The 25,386-nt window shown below is 36.8% G+C and overlaps 1 protein-coding gene across 1 annotated transcript in view; it reads left to right on the top strand.

Annotated features, from left to right (window-relative positions):
- Window positions 1–22,450, top strand: part of tnip3.L (TNFAIP3 interacting protein 3 L homeolog) — a 50,820-nt gene extending 28,370 nt beyond the window's left edge. Inside the window, exons 5-13 of the mRNA XM_018251713.2 lie at window positions 190–273; window positions 5,759–5,824; window positions 7,674–7,769; window positions 9,857–9,985; window positions 12,579–12,695; window positions 13,176–13,301; window positions 16,021–16,191; window positions 18,746–18,806; window positions 21,973–22,450. Coding sequence (XP_018107202.2) covers window positions 190–273; window positions 5,759–5,824; window positions 7,674–7,769; window positions 9,857–9,985; window positions 12,579–12,695; window positions 13,176–13,301; window positions 16,021–16,191; window positions 18,746–18,806; window positions 21,973–21,989 — 867 coding nt within the window. The 3' untranslated portion in view covers window positions 21,990–22,450. The remainder of the gene's footprint in view (window positions 1–189; window positions 274–5,758; window positions 5,825–7,673; window positions 7,770–9,856; window positions 9,986–12,578; window positions 12,696–13,175; window positions 13,302–16,020; window positions 16,192–18,745; window positions 18,807–21,972) is intronic.
- Window positions 22,451–25,386: the final 2,936 nt, after the last annotated feature.

The raw sequence follows: 25,386 nt of genomic DNA, 5'->3' as shown, positions 1-25,386 counted from the left end.
ACGGATCCCATACCTGTAATATATATGAAATGTTGCTCTTCTGACCTATAGTTTGTAAAGCATATTCAAGGAAGACTTCAGAACTATACATTTCATACAACTGAACTTCTTTATTGGGAAATAAAAAGCCTTTTTACTTGTAACAGTCAATTCATATTTAACCTGTAGATCATTTTGTTTTCATTTTAGTGCCTTAGGCAAACACGGAAGAACGGTATGACTTTCGAGGCTTATCAACACAAAATCTATATGTTAGAAAAACAGAAGGCAGAGGTAAATACACTTTCCATTTGTACTATCTGATTTGTTTTAATAAAGCACATAAATACTCACATTTTAGCTCAATAAAGTCCCTTATCAGTATACCAAACTTTTTGTAACAGCTAAAGATAACACTGAGCTTTGGGGTGATGGCACACAAGGTGATTTGTCACCCATGGGAAATCTGTTCTACCTGCAGGTAAAAAAAATCACCTGAAATACTTGGGAACAATGAAGATTACTGTGAGTAAAACACATCAAGTAAAGTCTACATGACTATATGGCTAATGTGTTTTACCAGTGGAGATCTTCGTTGTTCCAAGTGTGAAGGTATATCGGAAGATTTTTGTTATCCATGGTTATTGCAGATTTCTTGTGGTAAAAATCCTTTGATATCCTTTGATATTCGAAGTCAAAGGATTTAACTTCGACAGTCGAATATTGAGGGTTAATTAACCCTCAATATTCGACCCTATGTAAATCTGCCCCTTAATGTATATTATATGGTTAATTGTCATCAGAAATTGTAATCAGGTATTTTATTATATTATACATAATAAAATATATGTATAATTATTATTATACATAATAAAAAAGTTTTTTTTCAACTAAAAACATACAAAATGTGTGCAATATGCAATTTTTTGTCTTAAATATTAATAGTTAAAGGGGACCTGTCACCTTAAAAAATTATTCCAAATCCTATTTTACGATGTTAGTCCAGCAAAATAGATTTCCCCTTCACTACATAAATTTTTTTAGTCTTGGAATTCCTAATCACTGCAAGCAGGCTGGTGCCATTTTGTGGTAACTGTTATTAAAGCAAGCTTTGCATCATTCCAAAGTTTTGTTTATGCTCCAGAATTGGGCACCTGATGCCCATGCACTGATTACACAGTTAGATGGGGAGGAGGGAGGGGGATGTAAGGAGTACAGTGACATCTAGAAAGTGCTGAATTGAAAGTGAAAGTAATTAGATGCCCCGACTCTATGCCTAAGGCATAGAGGAGGGGCGGGCAATACATGATTGACAGCTTAGGTAGGTATAAATGCTTTAATAAAAGAAAGATTTTTAATTTGAAAAGGACTTTTATTAATATACAGCTTTTTATGTCTGATTGACAGGCCCCCTTTAAATGAACTACACATGAGTGTTCTGATAAGTCTCACCATGAAATGCAACAATAAAAGACACCAGATGGTTGGTGAAAAGCATGCTGGGATGAGATAGAACATTCCAGTTATTATGTAAAACATGGGAACGGGCCTAAATATTGAAGTGGGAAAGGTGCTGAAAGAAAACGATATCTTGGCTTAGGCAGACAGGACACTGAGTGACATTTTTAAGGTGAAGTGCAGAGAAATAAGAATGCTGGAATCATTTACAGATGTGTATGCAAGACATAAGAATTTGAAATGCTTTTTGAAATGCGTGTAGTAGAAAGATTAATGGCAGCAGTATGGATACACCTGATACCATCAATGTTTTTTAGGGGTAGATGAACCAATGAAACATCTGCTTTAAAATTATAGGCTGTAAAACAATTGCAAATTCTAAAGATCTGGTCCAATAAATATTTATAAGTGAGCACAGAGTGCAACTTTACAGATATGTGGAATAAGCCACTGCTATTTTACCTAGGACACTCAGGGGGTTATTTTCTAAACTCCGAATGCCAAAAACCCGAAAAATTTGTGTTTTTTTAGTAGGGATGCATCGAATCCAGGATTCGGTTTGGGATTCGGCCAGGATTCGGATTCAGTCGAATCCTTCTGCCCAGCCGAACCGAATTGGCATATGTAAATTAGGGGCAGGGAGGGATTGCATGACTTTTTGTCACAAAACAAGGAAGTAAAAAATGTTTTCCCCTTCCCACCCCTAATTTGCATATTCAAATTAGGATTCGGATTCGGTTCGGATTCGGTTCGGATTCGGGGGATCCCTATTTTGTAATATAAAAAAAAAAATCCAGTATCTCAGACCTGTCAAAGCTGCATATAAGTCAATGGGGGAAGTCCCAATAATTTTTCGATGTGCGCTGAATTTCGGGCAATACCCCGAAGTATTCGGGCAAAAAATATAAGAAAAATATAAGAAATCATGGTGAAAAAGCCGAGAAAATCGTGAAAATCCAGAAAATCGTGATCTGATTTTTCATGATTTTTTCCCGCAAACAATATTTTTGGCAAAGTGTAAAAATAAATAAGCCAAAAAAAACCTGTGCGTATTTGGTCTGAGTTTTTTCAGAAAATATTGAGATAAATTCGGACTTTGATAAATAACCCCCTCAGAGTCACCAGGCCTCCATTCCTAGATATTGACTGCAGATTTCTCAAGTAACAATGGTGATTAATCACAAACATTGTGCATTTTTAAAGAACAGCTACTCTACCATTAGAATTGAAGAGTAACATCCAACTTAATAACAAATTAGACGTCCCACAAATACTTTATAAAGGGGTCCTGCATCTTAGAGTTTTCTAATGTGTGTTTTTATTCTTTACTAATAGACTGTAAGCCATGGCATACAAAGCCAATTTAATTTGCATTATGTCTACCACATTTGTCTCTGTATGATCTTGGTCATATTAATATGCTCTATAAGTAAAGTAAAGAGTCATATTACTTATAGCATTATTACCAAAATAATTAAAGGGATACTGTCATGGGAAAAAAAATTTTTTTCAAAATGAATCAGTTAATAGTGCTGCTCCAGCAGAATTCTGCATTGAAATCCATTTCTCAAAAGAGCAAACAGATTTTTTTATATTCAATTTTGAAATCTGACATGGGGCTAGACATTTTGTCCATTTCCCAGCTGCCCCATGTCATGTGACTTGTGCCTGCACTTCAGGAGAGAAATGCTTTCTGGCAGGCTGCTGTTTTTCCTTCTCAATGTAACTGAATGTGTCCCAGTGGGACATGGGTTTTTACTATTGAGTGTTATTCTTAGATCTACCAGGCAGCTGTTATCTTGTGTTAGGGAGCTGCAATCTAGTTACCTTCCCATTGTTCTTTTGTTTGGCTGCTGGGGGGGGAAAGGGAGGGGGTGATATTACTCTAACTTGCAGTACAGCAGTAAAGAGTGATTGAAGTTTATCAGAGCACAAGTCACATGACATGGGGCAGCTGGGAAATTGACAAAATGTCTAGCCCCATGTCAGATTTCAAAATTGAATATAAAAAAATCTGTTTGCTCTTTTGAGAAATGGATTTCAGTGCAGAATTCTGCTGGAGCAGCACTATTAACTGATTCATTTTTTTTCCCATGACAGTATCCCTTTAATGGCAGATAGATATAAAATTATGTCACTTCTCCTGGTTACCAGATTGGGGACACATTTAAAAAAAAATCCAGTTAAGGTGGCCATAGACACACAGATAATATCGTACGAAACGAATTTTCGTCCGATATTCGTTGCGTGTATGGTGGAAAAAGAGCCGACCAATATCGGCAGAAGACTTGGATATCGGTCGGCTCGTCGATCGGGCTGGACGGAAAATTTTGATCGGGTGCCTTTGAAGGGACCCAAACATCGCCCATTGTTAGTGCTGAATCGTCAGATACAGGTAGAATTCTATTGTTTCTTCCCGTATATCTACCTGTATATCTGCCAATTCAGCTCTACACGTGTGTATTGAAACGAACGATCTTTCTTGGAAAGATCTTTTCCAAGAAAGATCGTAATTGTTACGTCTATGGCCACCTTTACAAGTAGATTAGTTTGCACCCAGGGCAGCCCAGCAAGTTGCATTAATTAAAAGTGTCCCTATTTTGATCTGCATACAAGTATTATCATCACACTTTTTCAGTTATATTGAGGCTTGTGGAATTCTGGCTTGGTTTTCACCAGTTTTCAGTGGTTTTGAACAAGTGTCCCATTTTCACTAAAATGTCACTAAATGCATTGGAGCCAATGGGGGCTTTTACTCCACATTTTTTCTCACGGTAAATGCATTCAGTTGGCATGTTTTCCTTGTATTTTTTTTTTCCATCAAATGTCTTGGAGTCTATTTGCATTTTTGCTAAATTTTGTCCCAGCTTTTTTTTTTTGGCGACAAAAATTGCATGGAAACTTCTAATGCTATTGATGTTTTTCTGGCATTTTTCTACTGCAAAAATGCATTTTGTCATAGCATACTCTAATACCAGAAAACACTAGAAACTATACTAAATTCTAGTGCAGATTTGTGACATTTTTAATTTTTTTAGTCATTTTTATTTACCATAAACCTGTATCAAGTGCAAAGATGTAATCAACACTAATTGTAAGTCTTTGGGCTGTAAAGATCGGCTGCCTTGCAAAAGTGTTCACCGAAATGTCCAATTTTCTGAATAACAAATCCTACAATATGGATGTATATACTAAAATTCTGTCTCTAATTGGATCAATGAATATCACCCAATGGCTCCAGTTTAGACTGGCCCAAGAAGGAGCAGAGTTTACCAAAGGTAGCCATAGTTTTTGTGGAGAATGGGTTGGATTTGGAATGAAATCAGCCCCTCAGTATGATCTTACCACTGCCATACTTCACTGTACAGTGTTATGGTGTTTTAAATGGTATGGGGTTTTATATTTGTGCCATAGATTTATGATTTTACTGATTTGAGCTCTGGTAAAGAAGCTCTATCTTGGTGTCTCACCATAAACCTTTCTTCTGCTTTGTAACTGGGCCGCACATATTTATTGTAACAAACTCCAGTCATCCTTAAAAACCAGTGTTGTGCTCACGTTTTTGTATACTGGTCAAAAGTGGAGTGAAGCATTACTGATGATGTTGCCCACAGCAACCAATCAGCAATTAGATTTCATCAGTTAGAAAACAAAAGCAAAGTTCTGATTGGTTGCTATGAGCAACATCACCGGTAATGTTTCACACTTTTTACACAGTATGATAAATAGACCTCTAAGTATATTTTAAAACAGAACCAGTTTCAGAGTGCTAAACAGCTTTAGCAAAATTGGGTCATTCGTCAGGTCAATGATCGCAGATACGAGGTGTACAATTTTGGTAATATCGGAAAATTTTGCAAGCCACAATATTTTTAATGATGCACTTACATTGATATGGTAAACCCCTTTTAAAGTGGTACCAGGAAGTAAAGAGGGACAGTAAAGCCATTTGTGAGCATTCATGTATACTAAAGGGATCTTCCCAGCTCATCTGATCGGATATTATCACTTCTTTTCCTCCAAGAGAAAAAAAAAAGTCCTAGATTAAACAGGACAAAAAAACAATTTCAACATTGTGACTTATACCTTGTTCCCTTTGGAAAGCAATAGCAATCTTGCTTTTTATACTGTATTGGCTGTAATCAATGAACCTAAAAAGCAGAGCAGGTTTAGGAGTTACAGTCAAATGCAGGTATTTTATAGTTAAGGAATTAAAGTATATTAAATTATTATTTAGGTGTTATTCATGTAAATAATCATATAAAACGCCTATAACATATTGTATTATAAAAATGAAAATATTGCATTATTATTATTGCAGTTGCTGCAGGTGAACAAGCAGTGGGATCAACAATTTCGAAAAATGAAACTGTTTTATGAAACAACGGTAATCACTTCTTTGTCTTTCCCTTTAGTGTTAAATTTCATTGTTAAAGGGCAAGAAAATGTGAATTCAGTACCCTAAGCTGCTTTTTTCAGGCACTGTATTATGCCACCATTTTTCTCCTTCTGCAGCTTTTAGTAACATTCGCACCCCCATGGAAAATTTACCATTCCCTGTCTGTTTCATACTGAAGTAGCATTTTTAAACAGCATGGTCAGTGGTTTAAGTAGATGTTACTGGGCCCCACAGCAAATTCATTTTAGGTAGGGATGCACCGAATCCACTAATTTGGATTCGGCCGAATACCGAACCGAATCTGAATCCTAATTTGCATATGCAAATTAGGGGTGGGAAGGGGAAAACATCTTTTACTTCCTTGTTTTGTGACAAAAAGTTACTAAATTTCCCTCCCCACCCCTAATTTGCATATGCAAGTTAGGATTCGGATTCGGCCGGGCAGAAGGATTCGGCCGAATTCGAATCCTGTTGAAAAAGGCTGAATCCTGGCCGAATTCCGAACCGAATCCCCACTAGGGTTGCCATCTTTTCTGGAAAAAAAAATCTGCATTGGCATCAAGCAGGTCCGGACTGAGAATTAGAATAGGCCCTGGCATTTCAGGTACACAGAGGCCCAATCAGCTCACATATAGGCCCAAACAGCCTCCACCAGCCCACTAAATACTGACTTTCTATGGCATCTTATAGCAGCCCCTCTGGCATTTGCCAGAACCCACAGATTGCCAGTCCGGGCCTGGCATCAAGCATCATTTTTACCGGCCAATCTGGTGTAAAACTGGCCAAGTGGCAACCCTACACCCACATATCCAGAGAGTGCCTTGTTTTACCAATAAAAGTTGAAATGGCTAATTATTTGGGCAACCAGGGTCCCCCTATACCTCCTGGACCTCCTGCAGCCTCACGGTCTGCTTCCCCTGTAGTTTCTCCCTGAGCATGGTCATTGATAAACATCTAATCAAGACAGATTCAGAATCAAAATATGAGACAGAAACTTGCTGCAAATTCAAACTAACTAACATTAATAGAAAATAGGAAGGGGAAAGGGAATAATAAAGAAAATTGTGTATAGGAAATAATTGTGTTTGCACAGTTGGAGGGAGTACAGAATTACTGCATGAAAGGCAAAAAAAAGAATGGATGATAGAGACAGATATATAGAAGAGCAAGAGAGATTGGGTAAGGAGACAGAAGGTTTCAGATGGATAGAAGATAATTTAAAAGGAAGAAACACAGGAAGGGGCCATATGAAAAACAAGATTAGAAGAAGAAAATGGATCAAAGGCAGCATGTTTGTTATCAGATCTGCTGTGTTCAACCATCTTTTATCTCTTGTCTAAAGAAAGCCCCACCTGGTCTATTGTGTTCAATGGATCTACAGATAATACATATATATCGTACATTTTACAAACAGTAAAGATGTGCTAAATAATTAAAGGCTGTAAACGCTATGGCACATAGGGAGTCTGTTTCAGGAGTCAGAACTAGTTCAGAGAGTATACTGTACATACTGTAGCAAGACAGAAACAGCTTTCAATAGCAATTACATTTACACAAAACCTTAATACTACTGAACATTTTTAATTCATGTATATAACAAAGGTTCTTAGAATTACAGTTTATTTCATTTCACAAAAAAAAATGCCACTCTATTGCCAGGGCAGGGACTACACAAGTGCTGACAGCCGCAGGTCAGGAAGATATTTTAAATAAATAAACCATGGCTTGGACTGATTTGTTGCTAGTTTGGATCCTTTATATTATTGGCAATGGCAGTAGAGTCTGAAATAAATTACATTTTGCGTTTACCTCTTTACTCAAATACAATTATACTCAGGTCTCAGAACTGCAAATCAAATTATCTTCATGTCAAGAACAAGACCTATTTAAAGAAGGCACGCCATTAGAGAAAGACAAACTTATTCCACAGTTGGTAAGTCAATTTATTTATCCTTTATGTATGGATCTGATTTCAACTTATTTATAACACTTTCTATTTCTAACAATTCTAGTAAATATAAAGTTGTATTATTCATCAAAATGAGTGATAAACGGGTTAAGCTATGTATGTTGTTTAATTGCCTATAAAGATCCTATGAATACACTCAAGGGCAGATTTATCAACGGTCGAAGTGAATTCGAGGGAATTTTCGAAGTAAAAATTTTTAAATTCGAAGTAATTTTTAATTCAACCATCAAATAGGATACTACGACTTCATATTTACTTCGAATTAGATTTGAAGTAAAATAGTTCGAATATTTGAATATTCGATAATCGAAGTACTGTCGCTTTAAAAAAACGTTGACTTCAATAGTTCGCCAAATTAAACCTGCCGAAGTGCTATGTTAGCCTATGGGGACCTTCTAGACCATTTTCTAAGTCTTTACACATTGAAGTAAAATCGCTTTTTTAAGAATTCAAATTCAACTATTCGCCACCTTAAACCTGCCAAATTGCTGTTTTAGCCTATGGGGGACGTCCTGGAGTTGTTTGCAGCCTTCCTGAAAATCTTGTTTTTTTTCGCAGAAAAAACTTGAATTGAATTTGATTCATGTTTGCGGGTCAATCCCATTCACCTGAGTTTAAAAAATTCTACTTTTTTGATAAATTTTGATTGGTCGTTTTTAACTCGAATTTCGAGATTCATGGGAGTTTATGAACTATAAATTCGACCCTTGATAAATCTGCCCCATGTAGATGGGTAGGTTGCAATGCAGTCAGTCTTCAGAACTTTAGTGTACACCAACTAACAGGTAAATATAGAGCCTGTACCTGAGTCAGCAAATCTTTAAACTGTATGAAAAGTCTCTTCAGGCAGCAGAGCTAGCAATCATCTGTGCATACAATTTATTTGGCTCTCCTGTGCCCTGCCGTAGAATGCAAAACCAATGGATGGTTAGGCAAATTATAGGGAGCAACAAATACATATACAGTATAAATATGCGGTAAGTGAATTGCTAAAATATCTACTGAAACAACATTTGTATTGAAGTGAATCTTGACTCATGGGAATTTCTGCAGAAAAACAGAACCACAGAATATACGCTTGACTTGGCACCAAAACCAAATTACATTTAGGTAATACAGATATGGATCACCCTTTCTAAATTCACTCAGAATTACTACTTGATAATGGCTGCTAGTTTGGTTTTTACACAGTGTTGTTTGGAAGGGTATTGTAAGGACACTTAAGAAAGGGGGAACTTTTTTATCTGATGAGTTGCTTCATTATTTTTTGTCTGGTCACTTATATGATTGGAGGAAAAGTGCTGTAATTTCCCAATATTTTTTTCTATGCCCTTTTTAAAATACCATATATATACAATATAAGATGTGTTTTTTGTACATTCCCCCTGTAGGATTTATGCCTATTGCCTCTGTAGGATTTATGCCTATATATATATGCCAGATAACAGATCTTTCTGTAATTTGGATCTTCATACCTTAAGTCTACAAGAAAATCATGTAAACATTTGCCTCCAATAAGGATTAATTATATCTTAATTGGCATCACGTACAAGGTACTGTTTAATTACAGAGAAAAAGAACATCATTTAAAACAAATTGGATTATTTGGATAAAATGGAGTCTATGGGAGATGGCCTTTCTGTAATTTAGAGCTTTCTGAATAACGGGTTTCCAAATAACGGATCCCACACCTGAATATGGAGAAAAATTACACAAGTCAGAAGTCAGATTTTTTATTTTCAGAAAAAGTGAAAACCTTAATTGTCCATAAACTGAAAGAATAGAGCGCAAACAGTTCAATTGTCCCTGTCATTTAAGGCACAGGAAACAGGGTTGTTAGACACAAAGGGTCCCCAGTACTTATCCCCAGATTGATCTTTGACAGCATAGTTAGTTAGTATATCGATACTTTCAACTTCAGTACATGTAATTCTATAATGTTATATTGGAGAACCTTACCGTGAAACATTACCAACTGTATAGTCCTAAAGCTTACTTTTACACTTAAATATATGCAGATTTATTATTTAATAAATGTACTTTTCTTATAGAAAATACAAGATACTCATAATGCGGAGCTGCTTAAAATGAAAGAAGAAAATCAGCGGCTGAGGAAACAAAATGCTTTGTACAGCAGGAAAAGGGAGCAATATAAGCATGAAATTCATCGCCTTAATCAGGTGACTAATAACTTCTTAGATAGCAGCACAAAACTGTGTTAAGAGGGTATCGGTGATACTAGTGATACTGTAGCATTATACACTAAAACATAAACAATTCCATTGCCTGGGAGGGAGTTGCGCCGCATGCAATTGCAGCGGACGCAGTTGTGCTTGCACTTTGTCCGGTTTTAGTCTTGTTGGTGTCACATTAGGGTAAAAGTGATGTGACAGTTTCAGTGCAACTGCCCTGCAGTGATTGATCCAGCCCAGTGGAGTAACTAGGGGGGTTATTTATCAAAGTCTGAATTTATCTCAATATTTTCTGCTACAAACAGATCAAATCCGCTCGGGTCTTTTATGCTTATTTATTATTACATTTTCCCGAAAATTTGCTTTGCCGGAAAAAGTCAGATTTTCAAAAAATTTTCGGGTTTTTTCCATCCGATTTTCAAGATTTTTTGGAATTTTCACCCAAAAACTCAGAAAACTTTGGGGTATTGCACGAAACCCAGCTCACATCAAAAAATCATTGGGACTACTCCCATTGACTTATATGCAACCTTGACAGGTATGAGATTTTCAGATTTGGACTTTTTTATGCTTGGGGTTTAATAAATCCCGAAAAATTCGTGATTTTTTTCTAAATCCTGAATTTCTTGTGATTTTTGCATTCGGAATTTAGTAAATAACACCCTAGAAGTTACTGGGCCCCACAGCAAATTCATTTTAGGGCTCCCAACATATTCAGAGGTTGTCCTGTTTTCCAATATATGTTGAAATTGCTCTTTATTTGGGCTCATGACATGGGGCCCCCTTTATCTCCTGCCCCCCCTGCAGCTGCAGGGTCTGCTCCCTCTGTAGTTACCCCTCTGATGTAGCCTTCTGTGGGAACCCTGGAACTACCACCTGGTTGATCCAAGTACCTTGGGATTTATTGGCCCTACAACTTTTGTTTATATTTACTATTTATGCTCATGTACATAATGATGTGGGGCTAGTTCAAGGTGACTAATATGGCAGTATTGATAATGATGATCCTGGTAAACAAGAAAGAATATACCCTTAATCAATATAATTATCTCCTAAAATAAAGTTGCGGATAGCTCTGTGACAGGAATATAAAAAATGTGTCTATTACAAGAAAAGATTACAAATATAAATGCAAAAGAGTTGTTTTGGTGTCCTTTTACCCTGTTATGGAGCAGGAAGAAGAGACAGATGCAATATTGTTTTTAATTAATTGAGTCCAATGATGCACCTAGTGTTCAAGGCTAGTTCCGTAGCTCCTAGAGAATTAAAACATGTAACTTTTCAAGCTCTTTATAGATGCTTATAAACTAAAAATACGTAGTTCACACCAATGAATTTCTGTGAATGTATTTATTTAGTGCACAACAGATCATTTGACAAACGCACATGCAATTTATGTGAAGTTACAGAGAAGTCGCTGAATGTGCTGCCAAGCAAAATGTATCAGTAAACCACAAAGACTTCCTCAGGAAACACGTTGCTCTTGCACTAGGCAACAATCCATACCCAGTCTAAAATGACATATAATCAGAAGAAATGGAAACATTTAGTCTTCCCTTCATGTCATCTTTGAAAAACAAAAGGGAAACCACACTCACACTATTTTACATACTGAAAAAAACATTTTTTATTGCATAATACATTTATTTCATTGTTGTTTTGATTTTTCCGTGTAAAACCCTGTTGGTGAGGTTTAGGCGGCAGTCACTTATTACTGGCATGAATTCCCAGGCTGTCTCTGTTTATAATTGAATGTGTCTGTCTATAGAAATATATTTGGAATGTTTGGGATCTGGGGGATTCTGGCTATGGCGTCTTTCTATAGCTCGCAGATCTCTGCTTTAAAGGGCATGTAAAGGCAAAAAAATAAAATCCCATTTTTACTTTCTTTAATGAAAAAGAAACCTATCAATATACTTTAACAAAAAAATGTGTACCGTTTTTATAAGAAACCTGACTGTATGCAGTGAAATTCTCCCTTCATTTACTGCTGTGGATAGGAATTTTCAGATGGTCCCTAACTGCTGAGCAGGGAAACAATCATACTTATGAACAGCAGAGGGAGCCCCCGACTTCCCAGCCATGCAGAACTCAAGCAGCTTTGTTTATGACGATCCCTAAGCAGCCCAGACCACACTGAGCATGTGCACAGTCTTAGTCTTGCAAAGATGTTTAACAAAGTTACAAGATGGTGACCCCCTGTAGCCAACTTTGAAAGCATAAATTATTTGTTTGATTAGGCTTGTGGTGCAGTAAGTTTATGTTTATATTTAGTTTACAAAATACAGCATTTCCAGACTTGTTTTATTTTAGACTTTACATGCCCTTTAGAAGTTTTTAGAAGTGAAATTTTTAAAGAGACAGTACATGATAAATTTCAAAATTCTAATTGTCAAATTTGACTATTCAAACATATATATATATATATATATATATATATATATATATATATATATATATATATATATATATATTCAGCTATTCCATAGTTGAAGTACACAAAAAAATGTATAAAACCTTTGTCTATATAATCATATTTTACCATTTTAAAATAACATTTTCTGCATATATCATGATTCAGGTTCTTGAAGCTACACAGAAAGGCAGTTTACAAAGGTGCCAGGCATGTTTAGAGCCAACAAACGTCAACATAGATTATGAAGAACTATTGACTCAGAATGAGATTCTCAAGGAGCAGGTAAAATAATATCAAATAAATAAAATATAAAATAAGATAATGAGTAAGTAACTATATCCCCCTGATGGCATTTTTTCTTGTCTTGTTTTCCATGCAAAAAAATGTATCAGTAGAGGAGGTTAAGTGCCCCCCTCCAACATATGTGATTCAGTTCCATTTGACCTTATCTGGCACACATCAGTTTGAAAAATGTTCCAGAGAGCAGTATATTCATGGCATAAATCATTTTAACAATGAATATCATTTAGTGGTATTATTACTATTATTATAAATAACATGCATTTATAAGCACAGACATATTCCCCAGCACTGTACAATAGATCCTAGTTGGTGTTTCGGTTTTCAAGTTGTAAAAGATTCAGTACTACTGATGTTTAGTTTGATGTATGGGAATTCATGTGTGCCTTTACTGTAAAATTACAGATTAGGTATAGCCCTTGAAATACATTCAACATGTGGCCTACTTTTTATCTTTTCTAGATTAAAATATATGAAGAAGACTTTAAACGAGAAAGAGCTGACAGAGAAAGAATAAGTGAAGAGAAAGGGGAACTACAGCAACTAAATCAGCAGTTACTGTCCCAATTCAGCAAGATAAGCACTGAGGTATGGAGAAAAAAAAACCAGCCAGAGCATATACCGCAGCAGACAATAATAGAACAGAGCAATATGGCCATCCAAGCATGAAGCCAGACTTAAGGTGATAGAAGTTGGTGGACAGAGTCAGTCGTTTATTGGCCAAGGTATGGAGCCACCAGATGGGCCTGAATGTCTGATATCTGGTCATAAATCAGGCAGATTAAAGCAGATTAAAGACCACAGAGGGCCAAACGATCAGATCAGTCCAATATTGTCCACTTCAAGGTGGCCATACTGGTGAAAGATCTGCTCGTTTGGAGACTTCAGCAAACATGTGGACTACATGTGTATGGCCAGCTTTAGCACAGAATTCTAAGGAATCTGCCTCTTTGTGCCCAGCTTGTCTGAATTAAACCATAAGATAAACAATGACTGCTCACTATGGGGTAAATTCCCTAACCGGGGAAAATTCACCATCGATGGCTTTGCAGCCGGGCGTAAATTCGCTAGGAAAACACTAATTCACTAAAGTGCGAAGTTGCGTCTAGGGCGCCGAACGCTGGTGAATTTTCGCTACTGTCACTTCGACAATCACAGCGAATACGATAGCGTTGCCTAATTTGCATACTGCGGGAAATTATAAAGTTACATGGACGTATATCTTGCAGCAAATACTTTACATTACACAAGTCCTGGGAACCTTAATAAATAAAATAGAGTTGTTATAATGCCCTACACATGAGCCCACTGTATGGTTTATGTTCCATATGTTAGAAAATGGAGGGGGGAACCCAGTTACCGAAATAAAATTTTACCGACCTTAACAGGCTATAACTCTGAGAAGAGGAAAAGACGCCAGCATTTTTTGGGACTTAGATAATTTTTGCACTAAAAATTGATGAAGTCTATGCACTCCAATGCACTTAGTCTGGTCTGCGCTGGCGAAGGTAAGTCTGGCGAATGAGGTAACGTTCAATAAAATCCGCATCTTAGTGAATTTGTGGAGTTACTCCATTCGCCAGATCGAAATTTCGCCTGGCGTTAGAGTGCGAAGTAATGCTAACGTCTATCTCCTTCGCTAGCAAAGCGACTCCTGCGCCGTTAAGGAAATCGGCAAAGTCCCTGCGGGCGGTAACGCTAGTGAATTGACTCTAGCGTTAGCCACTTCGCCCCCTTTAGGGACTCTGCCCCCAATTGTTACTGGACTAGAGAAAATGTGTTTTTACATAACCCCCAGTATTATAAATGCATCTAAGACACTATATGTTATTGTTTGTCAATCTATTGTACACGTAATGAACTAACAAATAAAATAAATAATAGTACTTCTTGTGAAGTAGAAGGCCTAAAACCATTGTAGCTTTTGGACTTTAATCCAGTTTAGACCTGAGATACAATCAGTAATATGCATGTGTTGTGAGTAAATGTGCGTTTGTGAGTGTGTGGAGGGGGAGCAGTTGGGTGGGCATAGTGGTCAATAAACAGACTCAGGCTTTAAAAAATAGCAATAAATATGGAATGGTGGGTTGTAATTAAGACACAATAATCCAGACTGTAAAATAAATCTCTGCTTATAGAAATTTCTGGCAGCAATTCACAATTCCAAGATCCACATTAAGTCCTTGGTCTTTTGTGTTCATTAGCATTATTGTCTTGAATTCCAATGGCTTCCTTTCCTGGCTGCTTTAAAAATTCCCTTTGAGAATCATTATAGCAAGGTTCTTTATGGAGTAACGGGCCTGTGAGAAATGACTTCCTAAATAAACTCACCAACACTGAACAACTTCCACCCAATGCACCGCAATTCACAATGGACTATACAACAGCATCCCTTACAATGATGGGATGAACGCATGCCAAACATTCCTTACAGCTTCCCAGGATGATAAAAATAGGGCTGAGCTTGTTACCGAACTGATTTCTTTCATATGCACACACAACTCTTTGACATTTAATGAGGACCTTTACCTTCAACTGATTGGAATGATAATAAATCACCACATTATTCAATTTATTTGGGCAGGCCAAGCAGAGAGTTTCCAAAGCATCCTGTTTCTCTCTTTCAATATACAGTATACTGTTTATATATATATGTATATGTGTATTTTTTATTATATAATATTTACTGAACAATATATCATATCTACTTTGCTTATAAAATGCTGATTATCATACAACATACTGTACATTGTTTAGAGACAAAATGAGTCTTTGATCTCAAGAGCTTACATTTTAATTTGATGTCTGGGTGGTGAAGCAATCTATATGAGGACTAATAACTCTTCATAAGTCCTTAGCACAATGCTTGTTGGATTTTCTCAGTGCAAGCTCCCTATAGAGGTCAAACCTTTGGTCAATGCAAAACAACCCCTATTCACTTGTATGGCAATTGGTTTTTTTTCTTAACTTATTTCTTTATTTTTTTAACCGATTTGGTTAATGTGCCTTATACTGTTATATGTTACAGAAAAACAGTATTCACTGTTACATAAAATTTAGGAAGCATTTCTGCAGTTTCATTTGAGTGCAGAAGTATTATAGAAAATAAATACATATACAGTAAATTGTTCATATAATTTTGTTGCTACAGAAACATCAGTGACATCATACCCTTCAACACTAAAACCCAGCTATAATTTGGACTTATTAAAATGAAGAACATGTATATATTTAGTCAGAACACTATGATTAATGTATGTGACATTGTAAAATATTTGACATGGTTAAATTTCTCCTCTCTTTCCAGAAAAAAGAAATGACACATAATAACCAAAGACAGCATGCCCAGTCTCAGTTATGTTGTTCACCAACTGGGAAATATGGAAACCTTGAGCACTTGGCACAGAATAAAGACTGTGTAAACAGACCTTACCATGAGCCCCACAAAAGGAATAACCTTCACCACAAAACACATGTTGTAAGTAGACTTGTTTTCTCTAAAGGATAGGTACATCTGAAATATGTCTATGTTTTCCCTGCTCAGTTTCAAACAGACCAACATCCCTTTTCCCCACGCCTTCCAAACAGCCAACAGCCCATGTATTATCAGTAATAATGGTTCCATATTGTAACCCACTTTTCTTAGTATAAATGTGGGTTCAGTTCAGGGCATTCCTAAGCAAGGAAACCCATTATGGAATATTTCGAGAAGGATTCCTGACCTTTTGCTATGTTTATGAGTTAAAAGGATTTGGATCCACCAAGCTCTGACGCTATCAACCCGATGACCAAAAGTGATCTTTTTCTACAGTGCTGATGGTGGCAGATAGGAAAGCACTGAACTTCTGTTTCTGGATATATCGATTTTTTTTCTTTACCCCTACCCCATTCTTTTCTGCAGGGTGTTCCTTGTTTGTTGAAAAATAGGGGTGGCAATCTTGGTGCAGGTAATTAAATAATTAAACAAGTGTGTGGCTCTGATCTTTAAGCAAAAATCATGGGTCAAATTTACAGATGAAAGTTATACAGTGGTCTCATCCCCAGTCCAAGGGTTCCCAATCATTTAAAGAAGTATAAGAAAATTTCAAATTGGGAAGAGACCCACTACTAGTGAAGCAATAGCCCAAGTAATTTATTAGGTCATGCATTTTGTGCCTAGGTGGGCACTTACACATAGGCTTGGGCCTCATTTCACTGGGTCAAATAGATTTATTGGGCCTAATGCCAGCCCTGATGATACAGTCTGTACAATCTCCTGGCAGTGCGACATTTGCCCTTTGCATGTTGCCCTTTTTATAACAGGTCCATTTTGAATGTGTTTTTTAAAGTGGACCTGTCATCCAGACATAAAAAGCTATATAAGTGTCCTTTTCAAATTAAACAGGAAACCCAAATTATTTTTTTTTTTATTTAAGCATTCATAGCCGTTGTAAACTCATTTAAAAATCTCAGCTGTCAATCAAATATTGCCTGCCCCTCCTCTATGGCTTATGCATAAGGGCGGGGCAGACAATTACTTTCACTTTCCATTCAGCACTTACTAGAAGTCACTGCTCTCGCCACATTCCCCATGTTTTCTTCATCATTTAATTGTGTAGCCAGTGCATGGGGATGGACATTGAGTCCCCTATTCTGGTGCACAAACAAGATTCTGAGATGATACAAGGCTTGCCTTAATAACAGTGTCCACAAAATGGCTCCTGCCTGCTTGCTAGAATTATGAATTACAAGACGGAAGAAAACAAAATTCAAATAAGTAATTAAAGTTAATTTTGCTTGACTGACATGATAAAATAGGATTTGGAATGATTTTTTTGGTTGACGGGTGCCCTTTAAGTTATTAAAACTTGAAATGACACAAGCATGGCTATTTATTATATAAATAACGTATACTTAGAACACTTTAATATCTGGAATATTTACCATAGTTTCAGCCTTTCAGCCTACTGAGAGTCATTGCAGGGATCTTCAACCTACTGTCCCCCAGCTGTTGTTGATCACCAATTCCCAGGAGCTCCCAGAATCCCTTCACAGCTGAAACCAACAGAAAATCAATTGTATAACTATATTCAGATAGGAAGGAACTAAAAGCCTTCATTGCTGTTAAGCTCCCGACAGACTAAAGGGGTCATACTTTCTACAGCCTGGCTGCTCTAACCATTCCTGTCATGCTGCCAAAGCGACAAAACTGCTGTTATTACAAAGGATTACCTTTCATCCATTACAAACATTCATGCCGGGTGACACAGTAAAAATATTGAATAATTGTGTTAGCTCAGTCATAAAATAATATTGCTTACTGAAAGCAAAATAGTATTGGTAAGGATTATAGTTGATCTCAGAACGTCCTCAACAGTTTTATTACAAATTGATTTATGGTATTCAATTGGTCGAAAAAAAATCGGGGGCTTTGGAGAATTTATTAATCAAGTGAGTTTTATTATAAAGAAGGAAGTCACGGATATCTAGGCTATAAAGCCTGGTTATTTTAGAGGTGTCAGGCAACCGGTTTTGTCAGGCAGTTTATGAACAGAGCTTAGGCACATTTTGGTGCTACCATCATGTATCCACATAAACATAGAGACATGTACAGTATATATTTAATCTGTAGTATGATCTTTTTAGTGCCATTAACATTATTGCCATTATCCTTTTTCTATGTTTTTTCTCCTCCATTCCTATGTCTGTGTTTTGTTTGAAAGTCCATCTCATTCTCACTGTTCCTGTGACTCCCACAATGTTAATTAATTGTTCCAATATGTGTGTTGTGGATAGTAACTTGTGGTATATATAAAATGTTTATGATGGGTACACACAGCCAAGGCACGTCCCATGGGAAAATAAGGAAACGGCCCAAGGAGCTATAACAGTGGATAAACCAAGCCAAGAAGGATTGAGCTAAATTACTTCTGTACGGCAAAAAAAAAAAAAAGCCTCTTAGTATGTTTATATTTTAAGCTTGCTGCTGAGTTTGTGTTTGAAGTGTTCATGAAGTCCATATTGTTGTAATAAGGTTTTATTATTTTGTGTAGCCAGATTACCAGTGGTATGTTCCAGACCAGCTTCCTCCAGATGTGCAGCAGAAGGAGAATGGTAAGAAAGCAGCTGTGCTAGACACCCTTTTCAACTTTGCATGCTTTGATAAAGACTTTTTTTTAGGAAGATTCATATAGTAAGCCACAAACTGCACTAGGATTATATTGTTGTTGTTTTGTTGTGTTGACGTGAGCCATATGCATTGCATTGTCTTTGAGCTTGATTGTCACAGAATAGACACATTTGCAACTCCTATTAAATTGCTTCAAACGTTTCCTATGCATTCTAATTTAAGAATTAGAGGCCAGGAGCTTATAACGTCGATATAATTTTGGTTATATTACATTCTTGGAATTTAAAAGTTCACGGTTCTTTCTCTTTAATTCTTACAAGTGCAATCAAACAAGTATTGCTTAAAGTGGACCCGTCACCCAGACACAAAAATCTGTATAATAAAAGTCCTTTTCAAATTAAACATGAAATCCAATTTCAACTTTTTATTAAAGCATTCATAACTGTTGTAAACTCATTTAAAAATCTCAGCTGTCAATCAAATATTGTCTGCCCCGCCTCTATGCCTAGGCATAGAGGCGGGGCAGACAATTGCTTTCACTTTCCATTCAGCACTTCCTAGATGTCACTGCTCTCCCCACATTCTCCCGTTCTCTTCACCGTTTAATTGTGTAACCAGGGCATGGGGATGGACATCAGGTCCCCTATTCTGGTGCACAAACAAGATTTTGAGATGATGCAAGGTTTGCCTTAATAACAGTGTCCACAAAATGGCTCCTGCCTGCTTGTTATAATTATGAATTCCCAGACTGAAGGAAACAAGTTTCAAATAATTTATATAGTGTAAATAAAGTTCATTTTGCTTGACTAATGTGATAAAATAGGATTTTGAATAATTTTTTTGGGTGACGGGTCCACTTTAAAGTACAAAACAATTATATAATAGCAATGGCATATTGCAACGACAGCTGACATGGATTGCCCCTACTCGAGTTAGTGTAATGAAAGCAAGCATTACGTACATTGGGCAGATTCACTAACATGTGAATTTTTGGCAGTGTCAGCTTTGCACACCTCGCACCACTTGGCCAGATGCAAATTCGCTATGACTACGCTGATTTACGTCCTAGGCCCCAAACGCTGGTAACTTTTCGCTTGTGTTACTTTGGAAGTGCGAGCATTTCAAAGCGAAGATTGGCTAGCATTTCCTTTGTGTCTAGCGAAAATTCGCCAGTGATCTTGCACTTAGGTCAATTGCATAAAATGGGTAATTTAAAGTTGTATAAAGGTCTTTATTATAAATATTGGTGCAAATGCTTGAAGTTACCACTTTTTATAACAAATGTCCAGGGAACCTTAATAAAGACAAGAGAGTTAATATAATGCCCTACACATGAGCCCACTGTAAAATGAATGTTCCATATGTTATGAAATATCTGTAGAATACCAGTTACCCAAAAAAAGTTAGGATGCTTCAAAAAAGGAAAAGTCGCCAGCGTTTTTGGAACTTTAATGCATTTAGCACACAAGATATGATGTAAGTGACAGAAGATTGAGGAAGATCTAGCTTCTTTTTAGCACTTCCCCTGGTCTGAGGTGGCGAAGTCAACTCTAGTGAAAAAGGTAACGTTCAGTAAAATCCGCACTTTACTGAATTTGCGGAGTAAGGACCTTTTGCCCGAGCGAAAAGTTGCCTGCCCATAGAGTGCAAACGAAAGCTAGCGACAGTCTCTTACGCTAGCGAATTGGTACCTGCACCTGTTAGTGAATCGTTGATGTCCTTGCGGATGCTAATGCTGGCAAAAAGTCGCTAGCGTTAGCCACTTCGCCCTTTAGTGAATATTCCCCATTGTTTGCTATGGGTTACTGGTGCAGGGCAACAGTCGTATTGACCACTTTCCTTGTTATGTACCTGTATGTATAGGTATGGGACCTGTTATCCAGAATGCTCGGGTTTTCCGGATAATGGATCTTTCCGTAATTTGTATCTTCATACCTTAAGTCTACTAGAAAATCATGTAAACATTAAATAAACCCAATAGGCTGGTTTTACTTCCAATAAGGATTAATTATATCTTAGTTGGGATCAAAACAAGGTACTGTTTTATTATTACAGAGAAAACGGAAATCACTTGTTAAAAAGTTTGATTATTTTATTATAATGGAGATGGGAGATGGCCTTTCAGTAATTCAGAGCTTTCTGGATAACGGGTTTCCAGATAACGGATCCCATACCTGTATATTTTTATTTTATAGTGCCACTTATGTATGCAGCACAGCACTGATGATCTTGAAAGATAAGCATTGGAATAATGCATTAAATATAGACAGTGGGTAAAGGCATGGAGGCATAGCTTACCATTTTCTCATGATTCTGTTTAGCATAATTTATTTGCATTAATAGACCTGAGTAAAAGCTGCCGTGTTGCTTAACTCTATCGAAAGATTCTCCATCACTGACCCAAATGGTAATAAAACACAGCTATTTTGCTGTTTTTGTTCACCAAAATCAACTTTCTAAGAAACTATTACAAGACAGCACTGGAGCATTTGGAAGAAATAGAAATATTAGAGAAGGAAATGCTGTTTGTATGCAAAAGCTATGCACTTCAGTTGTATAGTAAAACATATGTATAGCATGATAGAGCTCTAAGTAAGCCCTGTTTAAGGCTATTGCAAATGCAGCATTTCAGTCGCCTCTAACTGCCCATTAAGCCAAAAGTGGAAGGCAGCACATATCATAGTAACAAAAGAGAGGGAAGGGGCAAGGTCAGCAGAACATAAAAGAGGTTAGAGTGATAGAAAGAATGGGGAAGAAATTGCCTATTTACTGCCCCTTTAACTTCCTTGATTTGGGTATTTTGCATGGGATTTAGGATAAACTTGGAAAAGTAAAATATGACAAACTAACCCAAAAACATGGCTTAAAATAATAAGATCCTAATGTCCTGTTGTACAAATCCCTCATCATTAATTCATTACTGTTACATGTGTAAGGGACACGTTTATCTCAACCCATATATTTTGCAAAGATCTGCTCTAGGACACTCTCCTCGTATTTATGTAATCTGCAAGCTGAAGTATAAGGAACCTTGAACTATTATAGCATGAAAACAAACAAATCAATCATCAATTTATAAGAAAAATGTTCCATTTTCTATAAAATGTTAAATATGATAAAGAAATGTGGTTTTTGTTTTATTCCTTTCAGAAGCGAAACTCTACTGAAATAATTGAAGACCTTGCTTTGGAACGCCCTTGCCTTTAATCATACCATACGTGGAAGTAAAAAAAAGCATTTGAGATTGGTGGGACCTTGTTGGCTCTGCTGAGATTGCCTTTGATATAATTTGTTACCTCAGTACCAGTGATATGGGGGTTATTTATCAGAGGTTGAATTTTAGAGGTTTTTTTATACTTCGAATTAACTCAAATGCACTCACAACTCGAATGGATTCTAATTTAAGAAAAAACTCACATGGGAAAAACTCAATTCAGCGAGTTCAGGGTGAACAACCTGAAAACTCGAATTGATCAAGTTTTCGGTGGGAAAAAACTTGAATCTCTTGAATCATTGCAGTTTTCGGGCTAAGCCCTCAGAAAAAAAACTCGAACATCATGAAGGCCTTTAACATCTTCAAATGGTTCAAGGGTCCTCTGCCATTGAATCCTACATGACTTCGACAGGTTTTAGATGGTGTATTTTCAGATTTGAGCTATTTCCAAGTTTGTGGTATAATAAATCTCAAACCCAAAAATGTGAGTTTTGACCCAAAAAAAAAAAAAATACTCGAAAACCTAAATTTTCATGGAAAACTCAACTCGAAGCTTAATAAATCTGCCCCAATATGTGCAACAAGCAATATATTGTATATTCCTATTGACCGTTTGTACAGAGTGAGACAGTATATTATTTGTAAAGTTCAAAGACTTAACTGTTGCCAATTCAAACAAATGGTTTATGTGAATTGCACTTTTGCTCAAGACTAGTTTATTCAAGCACAGTTACATGTAGGAGATATAGTCTATATTCCTTTCCAAGACTTAGTCCTTACATCACACTCGCCCCATGCAGATCACCATCTGCTGAATCCTGCAGCTCAGATCCTTTTAACTCAATATGCCACTGTTGTAAAGCGCATTTTCCGACTGATGTTAAATGAAAACATCTATATCTATATTTTGGGAGAAAATAAGCTAATTGCCTCTTATTATCCATATTATGTTTTTTTTGCATTTCAACCATTATGTAATTGCTGAAGTTGGTTTCTGCATGGTGGAATTATTTATACAGAGTGTATATTCTTCATGCTTATAATGCATTTTGAATCTTTTCTAAAGTAATCAAATACATTTTTAGACAAACTCATATACAACTTATTTAATGGTATTGAAACAGTATTGAGATTTAATAACAAGCAGAGCAAGCTGTCCCACTTAGACAATTGTTTTCAATAAATAAATAAGCATTAGTTCTCGTAATCTCAAAATAGCCAAAGGGTAAAGAAAATATATCTGGGGCGTCTGAAAAACAAAATCCCAGATGGAAGAAAACACACTGTATTTTTAGTATGAAGCAATGTTATTTTGGAGCTTCAAATCTCTGAGCATTCAATTTGTGAAAGTACACAGACTGTCTGTTCTCTTTCAGAGTTTAGTTATTCTGCCACCTGAGACTCTTGCACTGCTGTCCTACATACTGGCTGGCCCACACCTCTATCATGGGCAGTGTTTCCTACTAGGGAGCATACCCCACACACACTCCTTGGCAGATGAAAATGGCATTATTAGCAATTGGATATGGTTCTTTAAGGTCTTATGTTCATAAAAAGAATAAACAATGGACCAAAAGACAAAGAAATGTGCCAAATGAATACCCTGTCATGACAATAGATCATGGGAAAGAAATTGAATGGCAGCACAGGTAATAACTAGGGATGAACCAAATCCAGGATTCACTTCGGGATTTGGCCTTTTTCAGCAGGATTCAGCCAAATCCTTGTGCCTGGCCGAACCGAATCCTAATTTGCATATGCAAATTAGGGTCGGGAAGGGAAATCATGTGACGTTTCATCACAAAACAAGGAAGAAATTTGCACATGCAAATTAGAAGTCAGTTCGGTATTCAGGCAAATCTTTCACAAAGGTTTCGGGAAATTGTCAGAATCCCAAATAGTGGAGTCAGTGCAGAGGTCACTTTGAAGTATATTTGTTTGACACAAGGAGGCAGGGGTGACTTGGGTTAATTTTAAAGGAATTTTGGTGCCAATCACACAACAGGCTTAATACCTCAGATTCACCCAAAATACCATATTCCTAATTGATAGTTCCTTCTCATTCTCAATAAACACACTATTAGCCTTCATGCTCCATGGAGCACTTATGGTCTTGCTGCATTTACTTATCAGAAGGTCTATGCTGATACTGTATAATGTGTTGAGCCAATATCATGCAGAATATTGCTTTTGTCAAGGATTTTTCTAAAGGAGTTTAGCTGTTACAACATAACTGAACAATAGCCTTTCCAAGCTAGACACCGAAAGTCTCTTCTTTTTTTTATAATGTCTTTATTTGCACCAGCTAAAACATATCAACAAACATAATTGAATGCCATATAGAATTATCATTTTACATAGGGTTACAAATAAAAAGGAAGTAGGCCTACACACAAGGGTTTCCCCCTCCCTACTCCCACATTCCTCGATATATGTTACAGGATGGGACACCATATGTGTTACAGGATGTGAACCTACTCGTTCCAAACTTCATCCGCATCCGCCCTCCTGATCAGCCGTTTGTGTCTATTGCTCCCCGATCGCTCACATTGGGTAGGTAAGATTGCAGTGAGTGAGGGGAGATTTCTTACAGCTATAGAAGAAGCAGACACTACTGTACCCTGGACCCCCCTGATCGCTGGGTCTAGTACCTCTATTGTTACCCCAGAATCCATAAATCATTAGCATAATGTTACTCTACAGGAAGTATTATATTAGCAAAATTATGAAAGCTGTTGGGGAAATTCCACAGATGTCAAAGTAGGCAGGTAAATTAGTAATAATAGCCATAAAAAAAAAAGAAACTACATCCAGCAGCACCATAATAATCATTTATTTGAACATTGTTTTCCAACGCAATAGTGTTTTTTTTTTTTTTTTTAGGAAGAAAGTATTCATTGAACAGTATTAAACATAAACAGATATATTTATTAGTGCACATAAAGACACACATCTCATACTTTCATCCAAATATTGAATACAGACAGTTATTTGGTGTGGCAGTGCAAATTTACTGATGTAACATGCTCCCCCAGAATTCCCATGAGAGGAAGCATCTGTAATGTCAGCGCATCAACAGAGGAGCCTGGGAAAGCTCAGGAGGATAACGGCAATAATCTCGCAGGTTCTTGTATCTCTTCTGTGCTATGGCAACCTTCAATAATAACAGCATCAAGCAACGTCTGAGAAACAGAATGTGCACAACTGCCAGCAGAGCTAATGCTTCCATAGCCGCGTTTATTCTCACATCCCAGATCATAGGCCGAGGCTTCTTGATATCACTATCACAGCTAATGCTTCTATTTAGAGACAATATACGCACATTGCTATCGGTATAAAGCGGTAGTTGT

This window comes from Xenopus laevis, chromosome 1L (genome assembly GCF_017654675.1).
Source record: "Xenopus laevis strain J_2021 chromosome 1L, Xenopus_laevis_v10.1, whole genome shotgun sequence".
Taxonomy (NCBI): Eukaryota; Metazoa; Chordata; class Amphibia; order Anura; family Pipidae; genus Xenopus; species Xenopus laevis.
Note: the sequence above shows the minus strand (reverse complement) of the source record. Positions and strands in the feature narration are given on the sequence as shown.